A 13,854-nucleotide genomic window follows, 5' to 3' on the forward strand; every position below is an offset into this window, starting at 1 on the left:
TCGTAAAATTAATATATTGTATTATGAGTTAACATAAAATTCTTAATCGGTCTTTAATGAAAGATTTACCTTATTGAAAATCGATTATAAATAGCACCTCACAACATGGATCGATTAATCGTATTTGGACTGCACAGCTATATTTGGAAAAATTCCAGAGACATTGCGATCTCTACAATTTCATCACAGCGATGCGCGCAATTCTACCTTTTGCATTGTAATACAATTCTGCCTTTTGTATTACAGTAGCTTTGTCGATCTCAAATTAATAAGAATTTTATTAAAAATATACGCGTAAATATTATTTCCTTCCCTAATTACGATCGTTCTGAGAAACTCAATCGGGAAACTCTGTTGCAGCGTTTGATTTTCCCTTTTTCTTTCTCTTAGAAACGTTTATATATATATATATATGTATATATATGTATACATATTTGTATTTTATTTTAAAAAGTTAAGAGTACGAAATGAGTTAGTATAATCTTGCTAAATTATTTGAGTAGTTAAGGGATTACTTTACAACTTTAGTAGTCTATCTTTAGAAATACTGTAAAATTTATGGAATTCTTAAATTTATGTATGTTAATTTTTCTACATTAATAATCAAATTCTGCTAAAAGTGGCTGAATAATTCATACATTTTTTTAACACGTAATGTACATATACCAATAAAAAGTATGTTAATCAATATATTTGTTAGTTAAAAACACATTTGTATATTATTATACACATAATTAATCAATATATTTAAATGTTATAAATAATTAATTATTTATATTTAATTATTTATATTTCTGCATTTTTTTTTATTTATATTTCTGCATTTGTTTTTATGCTTGACACTGTTAAATTAATTAAAGTAGATCTGATTGCATTATTTGAAATCCCCAAAAATGTTTGCACTTAAAATGAAACAAATATATATTTGGGCATTGAAGAAATCAGAGAATTAAGCGAAAGTGCTGAATACAAAATGTGAGTAACGTGAATAGACCTATAATTATTTATATGTTATTCACTTAAAACCAACATTTAATGGTAAATCATCACTAATTCTCATTTATTTATTTCTTTATTTACCATCATCTTCAGTTCTATTTTCTATCTTTAGCTTGTAAGTGTTATTGAAAGTGATTTGTCGATTGAATTATATAATTCCTATTAACAATTTATTGGCAAAAAAAAATATATATATATTAGTTAAATGTTAGGGATATATATTGGGTTTACTTGAATATTGAATCTATAAATTAATAAATTATGAACAGGGCTAACAAAGTAATTGTAAGTATGCATACATACCTAAAACGCGGATACAGCTTATATTCATTAACCATTCTTAGGACTTAGACTTCCCTCTGTTGGGAATATCGGGATCGATCGTGCTGGAATCGTGTTGACTTGACACGTCAAATTGTGTCTTCGTGGTGCTCACGTCTTGCCGCGTCCTTGTCGTTAGTAATGACGTTTGATTGCGATTTCTAACATTAGTGCAAAGTGTTTATCTGTGTGGGACGGGTGGATAAATACAATCCCGATGATCCCAATTATTTTACCGTTACGTATAAACGGTACATCGTCGTAGAACATTCGTCGTTTTACGACAGTGTAGAGGTTAGAAATCTGCGTACTCCACATACCGCATACGACACATTCGCTCGTGTTTGTCGACGTTTTCCTTTTCCCATTTTTCCGCGGGCACGCGTTCAGCTTGTCATAAGCGAGGAAGGATCAGCTGACCAGGAACGTACCGAGCCTGGGCGATGAGATGATCATTGGCAGTCGTTAAACCTGGTCGATTTGACGGTGCCTGGAGATCGACAATGGCAAAATTCAGGATGTTACCGCGCACGTCGCGCATCGTGGCCCTCTGCTCGGCTGCAAATTTCATAAACGCCGCGGACAGGGTCATCATGCCCATCGCCATCGTGCTGATGACCGATGAGTTTAAGTGGAACCTGTACTGGCAGGGATGGATACTGTCTGCGTTCGCTTTCGGATATTTTACTAGTCAGGTAGACGATTCGTACGCTTTGTGTCACCGCTAATAAAAATGCAGCGCCTATAATGCGTTATTCTCTCCTTCAAGATCATCGGAGCGAGCACAGCAAGTCGTTTTGGCTGCAAAACGGTACTTATGCTAGCAGTTTTGCTATGGTCCATTAGTACGGTCATCACACCATTGCTAGCACAATCGGTACCATTACTCATACTCTGTAGGGTGATTCTAGGACTAGGAGAAGGATTAGGTAAGGATAAAGAAGGAATGGAACATTCAGAGATATGAGGTCTGTTCTTCTTTGAAAAGTGTTTTAAATTGGTATATATGGTGCAATAAGTTGGAGTGAAATAAATTTAGTTACTTTACTCCAACTTATTACAACCATTGCAGTATATACCAATTCAAAACATTACTGTATTTATTTCACTCCAACTTATTGTTCCGTTATACACCTGCAGTTCAGAACATTCTTTGAAAAAGAACAGACTTGAGACCTGTTTTTCCTCTTTAATTCTTCGTTAGAAGATAATGAACAATGCAAAAAGTTGAGCTAAACAAAAACAAAGGCCTGTTCTTTTTACCAATTTATAAACTTCTTACATGGCTTATGTTTCCACTTTTTGTGTAAAGAAAAAAATTAAGACAAAAAATAAATGACGCTAGAAGTTAGCTAAAAAGAACAGGCCTAATGGATTTTGAGATTAGGAGTTAACTTGAGATTGTTTGTAGGCCTACCAGTGATATTTCATTTATTCGCACATAATGTTCCTGTGGAAGAAAGATCCCGCGCTTTTGGCTATCTAGTAGCTGCTGGTTCTGTTGGCCAAGTGGTCGCATCTGTTGTAAGTCTTATTTTATTCTTAAAATGTGCATTAAATTATTTAAAAAATTATGTTTTACAAATCATACGTCTTTCCATTCGTTAGGTATGTTCCCACTTGGCGTGGCAAACTGGATTTTATTTATTTGGGACAATAGGTATCGTATGGACTGTGTTGTGGCTGATGCTGTATCAGGAAACTAATTCTCAAGATGAGATTCCGTTATTTGTTCCTAAAGTAAATTTTTGTCCGACATTTAATTTACTTTCAATTATATCTTTGGTATTGACGTTTTATAATTGATTGACAGGTAGCTCAGAATAGAAGCTTACGTTGGACTGAGTTTATTGCTCACTGGCCCCTGTGGGCTTTGTATATAGCACACTTTGCAATGAATTGGAGTAATTACATAATAATGCAGTGGCTGCCAACTTATTTGGCGAGAAACTTATCTGCGAATACGGAGAGCATTAGTTTGACGGCCCTCCCTTATATCGTTAATTCTCTCATTGGTATTGGTAAGTATACATATATAATTATATATATTTCAACTTTGTTTTAAATATTTTTCAAAACTATCCTCTTTTTTTTCACAGTTGCTGGTCACAGTGCTGATACTTTGATACAAAAAAGATGGTCTGTTTTGTCTGTTAGAAGATTAATGACAAACATAGGCCTAATAGGACCAGGTGCTTTTCTATTAGCTTTCTGTGCTGTAGATAATCTGCTTGCTGCAGTCATGTATGTATAACAATATTAGTCTTATGTTTTCTATTTTTTTCTATGTTTGATTTTTTCTTTATGAAATTATTATCTTACAGCTTTGTTTCGATATCTATGGGCCTCTGCGCGTGCAATTCAGCCGGACACTTAAGTAATCACGCGGATATAGCTCCGAATCATGCGGGAATTACGTTTGCAGTTTCAAATACAATTGTACGCATTTTTTTACGTAACAATGAGTCAATATCGATATGATCGCCGTAAAGTTGACTACATTATCTGTGTCGTGTATCTTGATTTTCAGGCAACAGTACCTGGAATTCTTTGTGGACCATTGACAGCTGAATTAGTAACTGCCTCGCACGGTTGGTGGATGCCAGTTTTCGTGTTAGCGGCAGCGATTAATTTCACCGGGGCTATAATATACCAAAGTCATAGTTCAGCGCTTCCAGTGTTGTGATATGCTCTATCTCTCATCCAGCGATTATTTGTTATTGAAAAGAAGGAAGAGGTTGCAAAGTGTTTGTTGAGAACACTGAGATGCCTGTTTGCTTTTCAATCATTTTGAATGATTCCCAATGAGGTAGCTACGAACGTTTACAAGAATGTTGGTGTGATGCATTTGGTCATCGCGTATCGGCCAGTCGAAGACATATCATAATGCTTTATTTATATCTTGAATAAATTTTTATTAAATTTTTTGAGGCAACAAAGTGTGATTTTGATAGACAGTGCCATAACTTGATGGAAAGAATGGAATTATTTGAAAAACTAATTGAGAAATGCAAGACACATTTATGAAACTCATCATACACCTTAATTAATATATGTATTGTATCACTCAAGAATTAGCGGAAAACATTTTGTGATGTTATAATAAAAATTAAAATTTTTAGTTATGTGGTTAGGATATAAAAAATGTATATTCTATAAAACTTAAGACTGTACATAGAAGAAATTTTAACTTTCACATTTATATATTTTTTTACAATATTTTAGCACATGGGAGAGATGATCTGTTCACTTACGTATTGTAAGAACTGGAAAATGAGAACAAGACTTACGAAATGATAAAATTTCAAACAATTTAAAATATAATTTAATAATGTTTATATATAAGAATAAATATATATTAATGATATTTCTGCCACATACAGCAGATATTATAAAGATAAGTCCTTTCTCAAGTATTCCGACTGCAATATTTGCGACAGCGTGTCTCTCGATAAATTTTCGTTTAATCCCATTTTAAGGAAAGCGTTATCTTGGAAATTTGTTGCGCTCGAGTGTCTCCGAATATTGGAAGATTTCGCATCGACCGCTTTCGTCGGTCGTATATCGTTATATAATCCCGTATTCTCGAGGGACATATCCTGAATTCTTCTATTTTCTTGGGTAGTATCAACGGATGTCACTTGTGTGGCATTAGTTGCAGTATTCGAATAAAAGCGATATGCATCGTCTTCGCTTGCGTAATTTTCCGAATCGTGGTCGTCGCTGTGTCTTTCGAAATTTTCATACAACATGTGCGATCCAATATTATGACTCGTTAGAATATTTTCAATATCGCTTACAGATGGTGGTTTTACACTTTGAGAATATTCTTCCTTTTTCTCTTCGATGCCGTATGATTTATGAATATTATCGGTGTGATGTTGTAGATACTCCTCGATGGAAGATCTTATCTTCGCCCTTATTCTACTTTCATCTGTAAACTTTGGCTTCATCATATCTGCAATAGCTGTATCTTGTTTCTTATTTGATGCAATTGTATGGATTGATCTTATATCATCGGGGATGTCGTACTCCTGCGCTTCAGTGTTTATAGACTGCTTTTTCGCAGTGTAGTTCGATGAGAGGAAATTCTTATTTAGTTGTTTATCCGTTAAAATATTTTCCACACCTTCGTCGAATCGTATCCTTGCCATATCTTTACCAATTGTTTTACTATCTTCGTTTCTCAGAATAGAAAATGCTGATTTAGTCCTCGCTTTTCTGTCGGGAAAGATTAAGTTTCTCATAATTTCAGCTTCTTCCTGTAAACTTGGCTTGCTCGTTTTGAGAACATTATTCGCGCTTTTGTGCAAGTAACGATTCGCCTTGGGATCCATGTAACTTCTCTGAACTCTGTCTATCTCGCACGTCATCTTCTCTAGCATCTCGTACAGTTTTTTCGTTTGGACATTGTCAACGCGGTCCTTACCCTTCGTCCAATCTTTTTCTCCTCGTAACACTTGCCACGCAGACTTTACTTTCTCCACTTCGCGATTTATATCGTCTTGCTCGACTGAAGTATAAACGATCGAAATGTATAATTTTTTAAAATTATAATTTAAATAACATAAAAGGTATTAAAAACAACATTTGAAGAGCGAACGAAGATATTCGATAAAAGCATAGAAATTTACATTCTTTGTCAACTTGTTTGTTTAGTATCCTCGTTGGATTCTCTCTACCAAGTATTGGAAGGCAAGTATTTTTCGTCGGAGAAGAATTCGTTACATTCAAATCTGGATCATTTGTCACGGAATCGATATGTGACTTCAATTCCGGCAAGACAGCGGATGACCTCCGTTTCACAAAATCTATATAATAAATATACACTAATAAAAAATACAGAATATCTTGGAATTAAATATTTTTATCTGTGAGTATCCATATATTTCCATCTATGACTGTGTTCCAAAGTTTATAATGCTGAAAATTTATAGTGACGTAGACTATATCAATTTTCAGTACTGGCAGTAAATTTTGGAATACAGCCTGTATTTTTACCGATTATGTAAATTTTAAAACGTGTAATAATTTAAAAATTCGAGCGGACAATTAATTTAATTAATTTCATACCTGTTTTAGAATGAGGCAATGTTTGCGCAGAGTTATTTTTACGCCACAAAATAGTATGTGACGTTAACGGACGTGATTGTTCAGTATTGACAAACGGATTAAATTCATAGATGAAATTGCTTGTCGCCGAAATTCTTTTTATGGAACGTACAGGTAATCTTTTTCCCTGCTTTGTTATATTTTCCGCTATCTGTCTCAAAAAATATTTTTATCGATATTTAATCAGCATTAACAAATTTGTAATTATACCATTCTTGAAATAAATTAAAAAAGACTATTGTATAATTATTCCAAGCAACACAGAATAACATTAAAAAAGCCTATTTTAATCTACCATAGACATCACTATATCATCTTTTAATAAGTTTGTTATTTTTAGCTGAATTTTTTTTGCATAGCTTATCTTTCTTCTTTTTCTCTTTGACATGAAAGGAAAAAGAAGAAAGATGAGACTCAACTGAAAAGGAAAGGCCTCTTATCAGTTTGCTGTTTGAGATGCAAGTTATATATATATCTTTTGGCGATATGTATTAATTATGGATCTCAATGAATTTTTAAATCATAGAAAAACGTACAATATCGCGTTTTACTTTAGTTCCTATATCCTTGTTAAAGAGTTTTGTTTCAGTTTTATTCGAGACAGCATCGGCTTGTAATTTTTGATTGCCATCTAATTTATTATAATGAGGATTCAGGTTATTCTTATTTTGATCGCCGTGCGCCTTTAAATCCCGTGGAAATTCCCGAAATTTCTCGCCATAGATTTTAGTAAGACGCGTTCTACGGATTAAAAAATTTTAGACATATAAAAGTCAACGTGTATTATCATTTATAAGAAGATAGAAATTTTACTTTGCATAAGTATCCATGCAAGTGTGTTCCTCTGAGCACAGCTTATTTCCATCCTTGTCCACACTGTTACAATTAATCGTTCTTTTGGTCTTCTTTTGATTATATTGACGCGATTTTTTGATACTGCAAATTAATTCATGTCATATATAATTATGTATATGTTTAAAATATGTGATCTCTTTTTCTCACTTCGTTCCGGAGAGAGAAGTTAATTTGCCTTTCGATACATTCGCGTGCTCCAGCAATGCCTTCTCCTGTTGTTCCCGTTCTGCTTTTTCCACGAAAACAGACAGGGCGTTAATTCTATTATACTCCTCACAATTTTGTGTCTTGATGCGGACAGTATTTAGATTCACGGTGAAAGGGAATAAGGTATAATAAGAATACGAAACGATTCAAAACGGTTTTGATTAAAAAATTGATGTGTGTTTTGAATTTTATTTCTCAAATCGTGTTTCGCGAAACTATATAGTGCGATTTTCAGACAGACAAAAATGTATATTATTTTTATATGTATATTTTTAGTAAATCTCTCTATTAAAAACCAAGCAACGCTTGGATGAAAATGAGAAAATCGCCGACCGCGTATTACGTGTTGCACATTGACGTAACCTTTCCAACTTCATTCATATTTGATCATAAAAAAAAATCAAAATCGATATCCGATTTCATTAAAAAAAACATTGAAATATCATCAACGGAGCGAATTCGGATATACATTCATTCGTTTGAATAGAAAAAAAAACAAAAGGCTTTTTGTAGCTTTATTTATCAGTCTTTATTCGTATAACTAATCGACAGATCAAAATATATTTATATTATTTTTAAATATATATATGTAAAGAGATGTTAACGATACAGAGCTATACGCTCGAGCGCCTCGAGCGTTCTCGAAAGTTTATCACTGATATAATTCGAGACACAAGGAAAAAATCCTGCGTTTTTTTTTTTTATCGAATCGGCCATGCATTTTCGGATCGTGGATTGCGTAAAAGCTAAATCAAGTCCAGCTTGATTCTTTTGTGCGGCTTCTTTATTCCGCTGCGTAGGAAAGAGCGCGAGCGTAAGCGGTAAACACATTGCACGATATTGCGTATACGATTTTCTATCAAATGTATCCATCTCGTCTTAGAAATCTCTCTTGCAATTAGTCCTCGACACCTCCACGAAAGAGAACGCGCACAACTGTCCAATAAGAGAGATTCGCTCATTCAGATTATTGTACAGAGAATATATACGGATGCATTCGAGTCTACGAGCTTGCGAGCTTTTAAAACGGCGGTCACTCGGACACGCGGTGGCGGAAGGAGTAACAAAAAAGTACGAAGAAAGAATCAAGCTGACACGGGAAAAACGTAAAGGACTAAGGCAAAGGAGATAGAAAGATAGAGAGAGAGAGAGAGAGAGAGAGAGAGAGAAAGAGAGAGAGAGAGGATATGGACACTATCGGTTCCTTCGCCGTTTTGGCGAAAATCAGGAAATTTTGACAAGGCTCATGATGCCGCAAACAGTGCACATAACTCGACCAGGAATCGATTCTAACTCACTAAAAGTTGCAACGATATTGCGAGGAGTCTCAAACAATTTTCAGATTGTAGAAAATAAATAACGCGCGAGTACACACAAAAAAATATTATTCTATTGTTAAGAAAAGTGATTAATCATATTTACTTTCTTTTGAGTAACAATTATCTTAAACAAAGAATATTTTCTTGATAATAATCTTAAAATGTATATTTATATTACAAATTTAAAAAAACTTATTATGTAATTAAAACAAGAATTTATTTTCTTTTGAAGAATGTTAAATTAATTGAAGAAGCGACTTCGTGTAATAAGAAAATTAAATTTGTTTTAATAAATTTTTTTTAAAGTAATCTCGATTGAAACGTTAAATTTACTAAGAATCAGAATATATTTTAAACGATGCTTGTGATGAACTTATGATAGAGTTGCGGATATATGAACTTTGAAATATTCAAAACAAATAATTATTACTTGCATACAGTATATGTATTTTTCTGTGTGTAAGTATGTATGTTTGTGACATTTGAATTGCATATATAGAAATAAAAAAAACTGAAGTAGAATTGACATAAGCTTTAATAAAAATCTTTGTTTTTAGGCTTATATGAATAGTCATCGAAATACATCAAAGTACATTTAATATATATGTTCGAAAGGTCTTACGCCACCGCGTATCTACTCTCTCGCTCGGCTCATAAAAAATCCACATTTTTATTTGAATAACTTTCACTCAAAAATAATAATTAACTTCATATAAAACAGCTGTACATTAACGAACGTAGCACCGTTTCCAGCATCTCGGACGTCGCCTCTTTACTTTATGAAACGAGTGAATTGAAAGAATTGTGAGAAATCTATTCTGCGAAATCTCAATCTCCCGATCTCTTAAAATCAGGAACTATTCCACAAAATTTTTGAATTCTTTTCTGGTTTTATCATCGCGAACATTTCTCTTTGTTCATTTTAACAAAAAAGTCGACTGTCCTAATTATACGATTTTTCCGTCTTGGAATCACAATGAATAGACGGAAACACAAAGAAACGATAGGAGAAATTGTTTAGCAGTTTGAAGATCAATTTTGAATTACGAAGATTGGGAGATACCGTAATTGCGCAAAATGAATTCCAGGCATTTCCTTCGAATTCACTCCTTTCCTCGTAGACTTTTTAGTCTGTAAAATGTAGACGTAATAAATTGATCATCGATCCTCTCTCCCTTTACGCCAGCATCCGCGAGGTCGCGCGTGTGCCACCAACGCGATATCCTCTAGCGGGCAACTATTTTACATCTATTAGCGTCTTCTCCGGATTACTAGTTTTGCTGTTTGCCGGCCTCGTGAGGCAAGACGACGCGCTTGGTGAGATCCGGCGGCGCGTCGTAGCTCTGAGAGCCGCGATCGTCGCCGCGGTCCACGGTCAGCAGGCTCCTTGATGGACTCGGCGAGATCAGGCATTCGTGAATGAAGCTGCACACCGTATTCACGTAGACGTCGCGGTAGGTCGTGTAATGCTTGACATGCGGCGAATTGGTGAACAGGACGAGCTGCACCCTCACACCCCTCTCGGCCCTCCGACTGGCGAACTTCTCGACGTCCTGATGAAAGACAGAATCTCTCTTGTAACAAGATTCTTCTCATTACATCTAGGATTGTAATAATGATAAGGTACATTCAATTACTAATTTTAAAGCACAAATGAAAACTTTCGACATTTTTTAAAAGCACATTATCTTTATATTTCTATTTGTTTATTTATATAAATTATTTTGGCACTAAAAGACATTGAATCAATTTAATAAAAACTATATCACGTAATCACATTATGTTAAATTAACACTTGAATATGTTAAAAAATTCAACACAAATTTTAACAAATATGTTTTACCGTACAACAGTTACATTGCTGAGTGTAAACATTAATGTTATGTTACTGTTTATTGTGGAATTGGCATAAAAAACTGGAAACTTACTGACGCTGGGATCAGAGTGTCGCTATTGGAGTAAAGGAACAGCTGAGGCCAAGAATAAGCTTCCTCCGCGAGGGCGATCGGGTTCGTCGGAATAGGCGTTCTGCTGAAAGCCTGCGCAATTACCTGACGATCATAAATCGACATATAAACTGTACAGCGTCGGTACAGCTCTGAAATGATCCGATCTATGGACATGATATGGTACGCCGCCCTGACAAACATACGTTTGCGATGAGATCGTGTCGGACGTGTTCGGAAATTAATGAAGATTACGATCGTTTCATGCTGGCTTAATGTTCATTGAGACAATGAGAATCATGGAATGTCAACATGTTGTTCGTTTACCTCGAAGAACCAGAGTACGGAGAGGAAGAACGTGATGACGAATGACATCGGCAGGTTCGTGAGGGGGTTACCACCGATAATCGCGCTGATTGCCTTGAAAAGTGCCGTTAGTCTCCTCTCACCGGGTGCGCTGTCGAATATCACTCCCCTGACCTGAAATTCCAGTCAGAAATTCTTATATGTCGACAGCAAATAAGATAATTTTATAGAATGATTATTCTGTACATATTCTCTATCTTCTCCACTTTAAATGCTTTACAATTTGTAAATCTGGAACATAAAATGTACACGGAGAGAATTTTTTCTTAGAGTTTACCCTGAAAATACGGTAGTTTTGGGACAACATTAGAAAATTTTTGCAATAACGTGGATCCAGATACGGTGAACGCTAAAGTCACGTTATTCTTTTCTTAATTAATTGTTAAGAAGAAGATAACATGCATTATTGCATTTCGAAGAATTTTATGTAAATTTTTCTCATTCATTAATAAAACTACAATAAAATATAAAATAAATTTGATTAATTTTACTGAAGTGCATGGTAAAAATCTTTAAAATATTGTATTGTATCACAACTACGATATTTTCAGGGTAAATTTTAAAAGATAATTTTTTTCGTGTAGAATACATAATTTTACACGACATACATTTTTGTATGTGTGACTGCATTTTAATGTACATTTTATGTTAATATTTTTAATTCTTTAATTCTTTTTTTTCATATTATTACACAATCCAGCAAACTTCAATTAATAAAGAAATATAACTATTAGTTACAAGTTTCCTACTCGACAATATGACTGTTTACACAATATAATTTATAATATAATATAACTTATAACAAGTGTTATATTACAATTTGTCGAGTGGGAAATTATAACTAACAGTTATGTTACTGTTAGTTGTTAGGTACTTTCTGGGTTCTGTAATGAGAGAAATAATAGAGGAACCAGAATGCAAATGTGTAAAATATACATTAAAATACATCGTGAATTACATTAATACGTACAGCGTACATTGAAATCGTGACATATAAAATTGTAAGTAGAAATAAATGTGAAATTTGAAAGAGATCTAATTACAATATATGACGGTCTTGTGTGTGATTCAAAATTTAGTTTAATTAAAATTCAAAATAGACTTCTATTGTATAATTGTATACGTTTAAGACACGAAAAACATTTAAAGAATTAAAAACATCCGCACATATAAAATACATTAAGTATAATTCTACATGGTATAATTATACTTAATGTAGTAATTATGCCAAGTATAATTATGCACAGCATACTGTTATAGTTCTCACACGAATTGCAGATTGTCTAGCGGACTTTACGTAAAGAGATTTTCGTCGCGACGAGGCGTCTACCTTGAACGGAGTATTAGCCCTTTGCATCGCGAGACTGATGTGCTGATACAAGAACGCGCCGCCGTTGCTGAAGACGTGAAAGAATATGGGGTGCTCGTCCAGCCGCTCGTCGGTGATCACCTGCAGCAACCGCTTGCCGATGTAAGGCATCTTGTCCCGGCGCCAGAACAGGTATTCCACCGGCGCTGTGTAACGCAGCGTGATGCAACTATATACGAAAATGTAAAACGCGAAAATTAATTATTATCAGGAGATTAATTGTATTCCGAGTGGCGTTGAACAACATCGATTGTTGTTTGCGATTAAATTAATCGATCTGATACGCGCGTATCCGATGCGTCATTTGTACTCATGAAAATGGAGTATTTCCGATTCTACATTATGGTTGCATTTTCGATTTCAAGTATCCTCTGACTTCGCATTACGCGAGACATAGCATTAGAAATAAAACCCTGCTTCGAATTTTATTATGTATAAATCGTCGAAAGTGGGATCGCGTAAGAACTTTGTTGTGGTACGACAACTCCGTTCTTTCGCAAAATCGTTCTCACGGATTCTACGCCATTTATGAAATGCGCACCCGGTACGCACGCGATTACTTGGAGAACTACAGAATTAGGTATAGTTTTTTCAACACAAGGATTTCCGATCTCCTAACGAACTAAATGCTTATCAGCTCGATCATGCGGTATCAGCGTGTATTACGCGATATATTGGTAGTCTAGAATACCTCTTATCCTCGTAGATCGAGCTGTATTTAGCCAAGTATCGGTCTTGACAGCCGGCCCATCCTAGCAGGATCACAACCGGCCGCTTGTCCTCCTCGTACACGAACACGAATTCCTCTCGTTGATTCTGTCCACCTGCGGTCAACGTCTGGTCCTTCGGGGACGGCGGAAACGATGGGAACATGATGTAATAATCCAGATCCTCCTGCTCGCTCATCTCGTCCGATCGCCGTGCCTCCTGTTCACGAGGACGAAAGGGGGAGGGGGAGGGGACAGAGACGGAGCAAGAGAGAGAGGAAGAGAGGATGCAGTCGGGAGTGAGATAGTACGCCGGGCATGAACTAGCTTCGCCGGGAGGATGACTTCTACTCGGCTTAAACTCGAGTTTGCGTCGTTCGAAACGCGCGAACCCGCTGGGGGATCGATATCCGAGGGAGTTACAAGAGCTAGGTCGAGCCGACGGCGAGGACGACGGCGCATGTGGACGTCCAGTCGCGCGTATGCACATGCAGAAGTGCATACGCAAGAGCGCGGGACCGTCGTCCCGAATTCGCGAGGGAAAAACGTTTATTACTTTTTAATACATTATTTGCATATCGAAAAATAAAAATAACGCAATTTATATATTTATTCGGAAAAATAACGTAAATAACATAAATAAATAGAAGAAT

General features: G+C 35.3%; 3 protein-coding genes across 3 annotated transcripts; 1 reads left to right on the plus strand and 2 right to left on the minus strand.

The window, feature by feature from the left end:
- Positions 1-1,335: 1,335 nt before the first annotated feature.
- LOC108758820 (sodium-dependent phosphate transport protein 1, chloroplastic) lies at positions 1,336-4,642 on the plus strand. The gene is made up of 8 exons (XM_018503967.1): positions 1,336-2,015; positions 2,090-2,249; positions 2,732-2,844; positions 2,929-3,060; positions 3,134-3,341; positions 3,420-3,564; positions 3,645-3,759; positions 3,851-4,642. The coding sequence occupies exons 1-8, from the start codon at positions 1,824-1,826 to the stop codon at positions 4,004-4,006; spliced, it is 1,221 nt and encodes a 406-aa protein (XP_018359469.1). The 5' UTR covers positions 1,336-1,823; the 3' UTR covers positions 4,007-4,642.
- Positions 4,643-4,694: 52 nt separating this feature from the next.
- LOC108758819 (uncharacterized) lies at positions 4,695-7,886 on the minus strand. The gene is made up of 6 exons (XM_018503966.1): positions 7,435-7,886; positions 7,246-7,368; positions 6,969-7,173; positions 6,394-6,583; positions 5,955-6,131; positions 4,695-5,833 (listed from the first exon to the last, which is right to left on the minus strand). Exons 2-6 carry the CDS (start codon positions 7,260-7,262, stop codon positions 4,710-4,712), a joined length of 1,713 nt encoding a protein of 570 aa, XP_018359468.1. The 5' UTR covers positions 7,263-7,368; positions 7,435-7,886; the 3' UTR covers positions 4,695-4,709.
- A 1,386-nt stretch (positions 7,887-9,272) lies between these two features.
- On the minus strand, positions 9,273-13,664 carry LOC108758821 (transmembrane protein 53). The gene is given in 6 exon segments (XM_018503968.1): positions 9,273-10,366; positions 10,742-10,952; positions 11,087-11,151; positions 11,153-11,239; positions 12,456-12,663; positions 13,186-13,664. Coding segments are annotated over 6 exon segments (1,068 nt in total). The 5' UTR covers positions 13,401-13,664; the 3' UTR covers positions 9,273-10,084.
- Positions 13,665-13,854: the final 190 nt, after the last annotated feature.

Source organism: Trachymyrmex cornetzi, unplaced genomic scaffold (assembly GCF_001594075.2).
Source record: "Trachymyrmex cornetzi isolate Tcor2-1 unplaced genomic scaffold, Tcor1.1 scaffold16, whole genome shotgun sequence".
Taxonomy (NCBI): Eukaryota; Metazoa; Arthropoda; class Insecta; order Hymenoptera; family Formicidae; genus Trachymyrmex; species Trachymyrmex cornetzi.

What these genes read in the sequence shown, in the direction of transcription:
- LOC108758819 (XM_018503966.1), bottom strand. An exon ending in CTAAAGTAAAACGCGATATT is followed by an intron (nt 6,584 to 6,968) that starts GTACGTTTTTCT and finishes TTTTTGAGACAG; the next exon opens with ATAGCGGAAAATATAACAAA. An exon ending in CAAACAAGTTGACAAAGAAT is followed by an intron (nt 5,834 to 5,954) that starts GTAAATTTCTAT and finishes TTTATACTTCAG; the next exon opens with TCGAGCAAGACGATATAAAT.
- LOC108758820 (XM_018503967.1), top strand. Translation starts at nt 1,824, where the DNA reads ATGGCAAAATTCAGGATGTTACCGCGCACGTCGCGCATCGTGGCCCTC. An exon ending in TCGGATATTTTACTAGTCAG is followed by an intron (nt 2,016 to 2,089) that starts GTAGACGATTCG and finishes CTCTCCTTCAAG; the next exon opens with ATCATCGGAGCGAGCACAGC. An exon ending in TTGCAGTTTCAAATACAATT is followed by an intron (nt 3,760 to 3,850) that starts GTACGCATTTTT and finishes CTTGATTTTCAG; the next exon opens with GCAACAGTACCTGGAATTCT.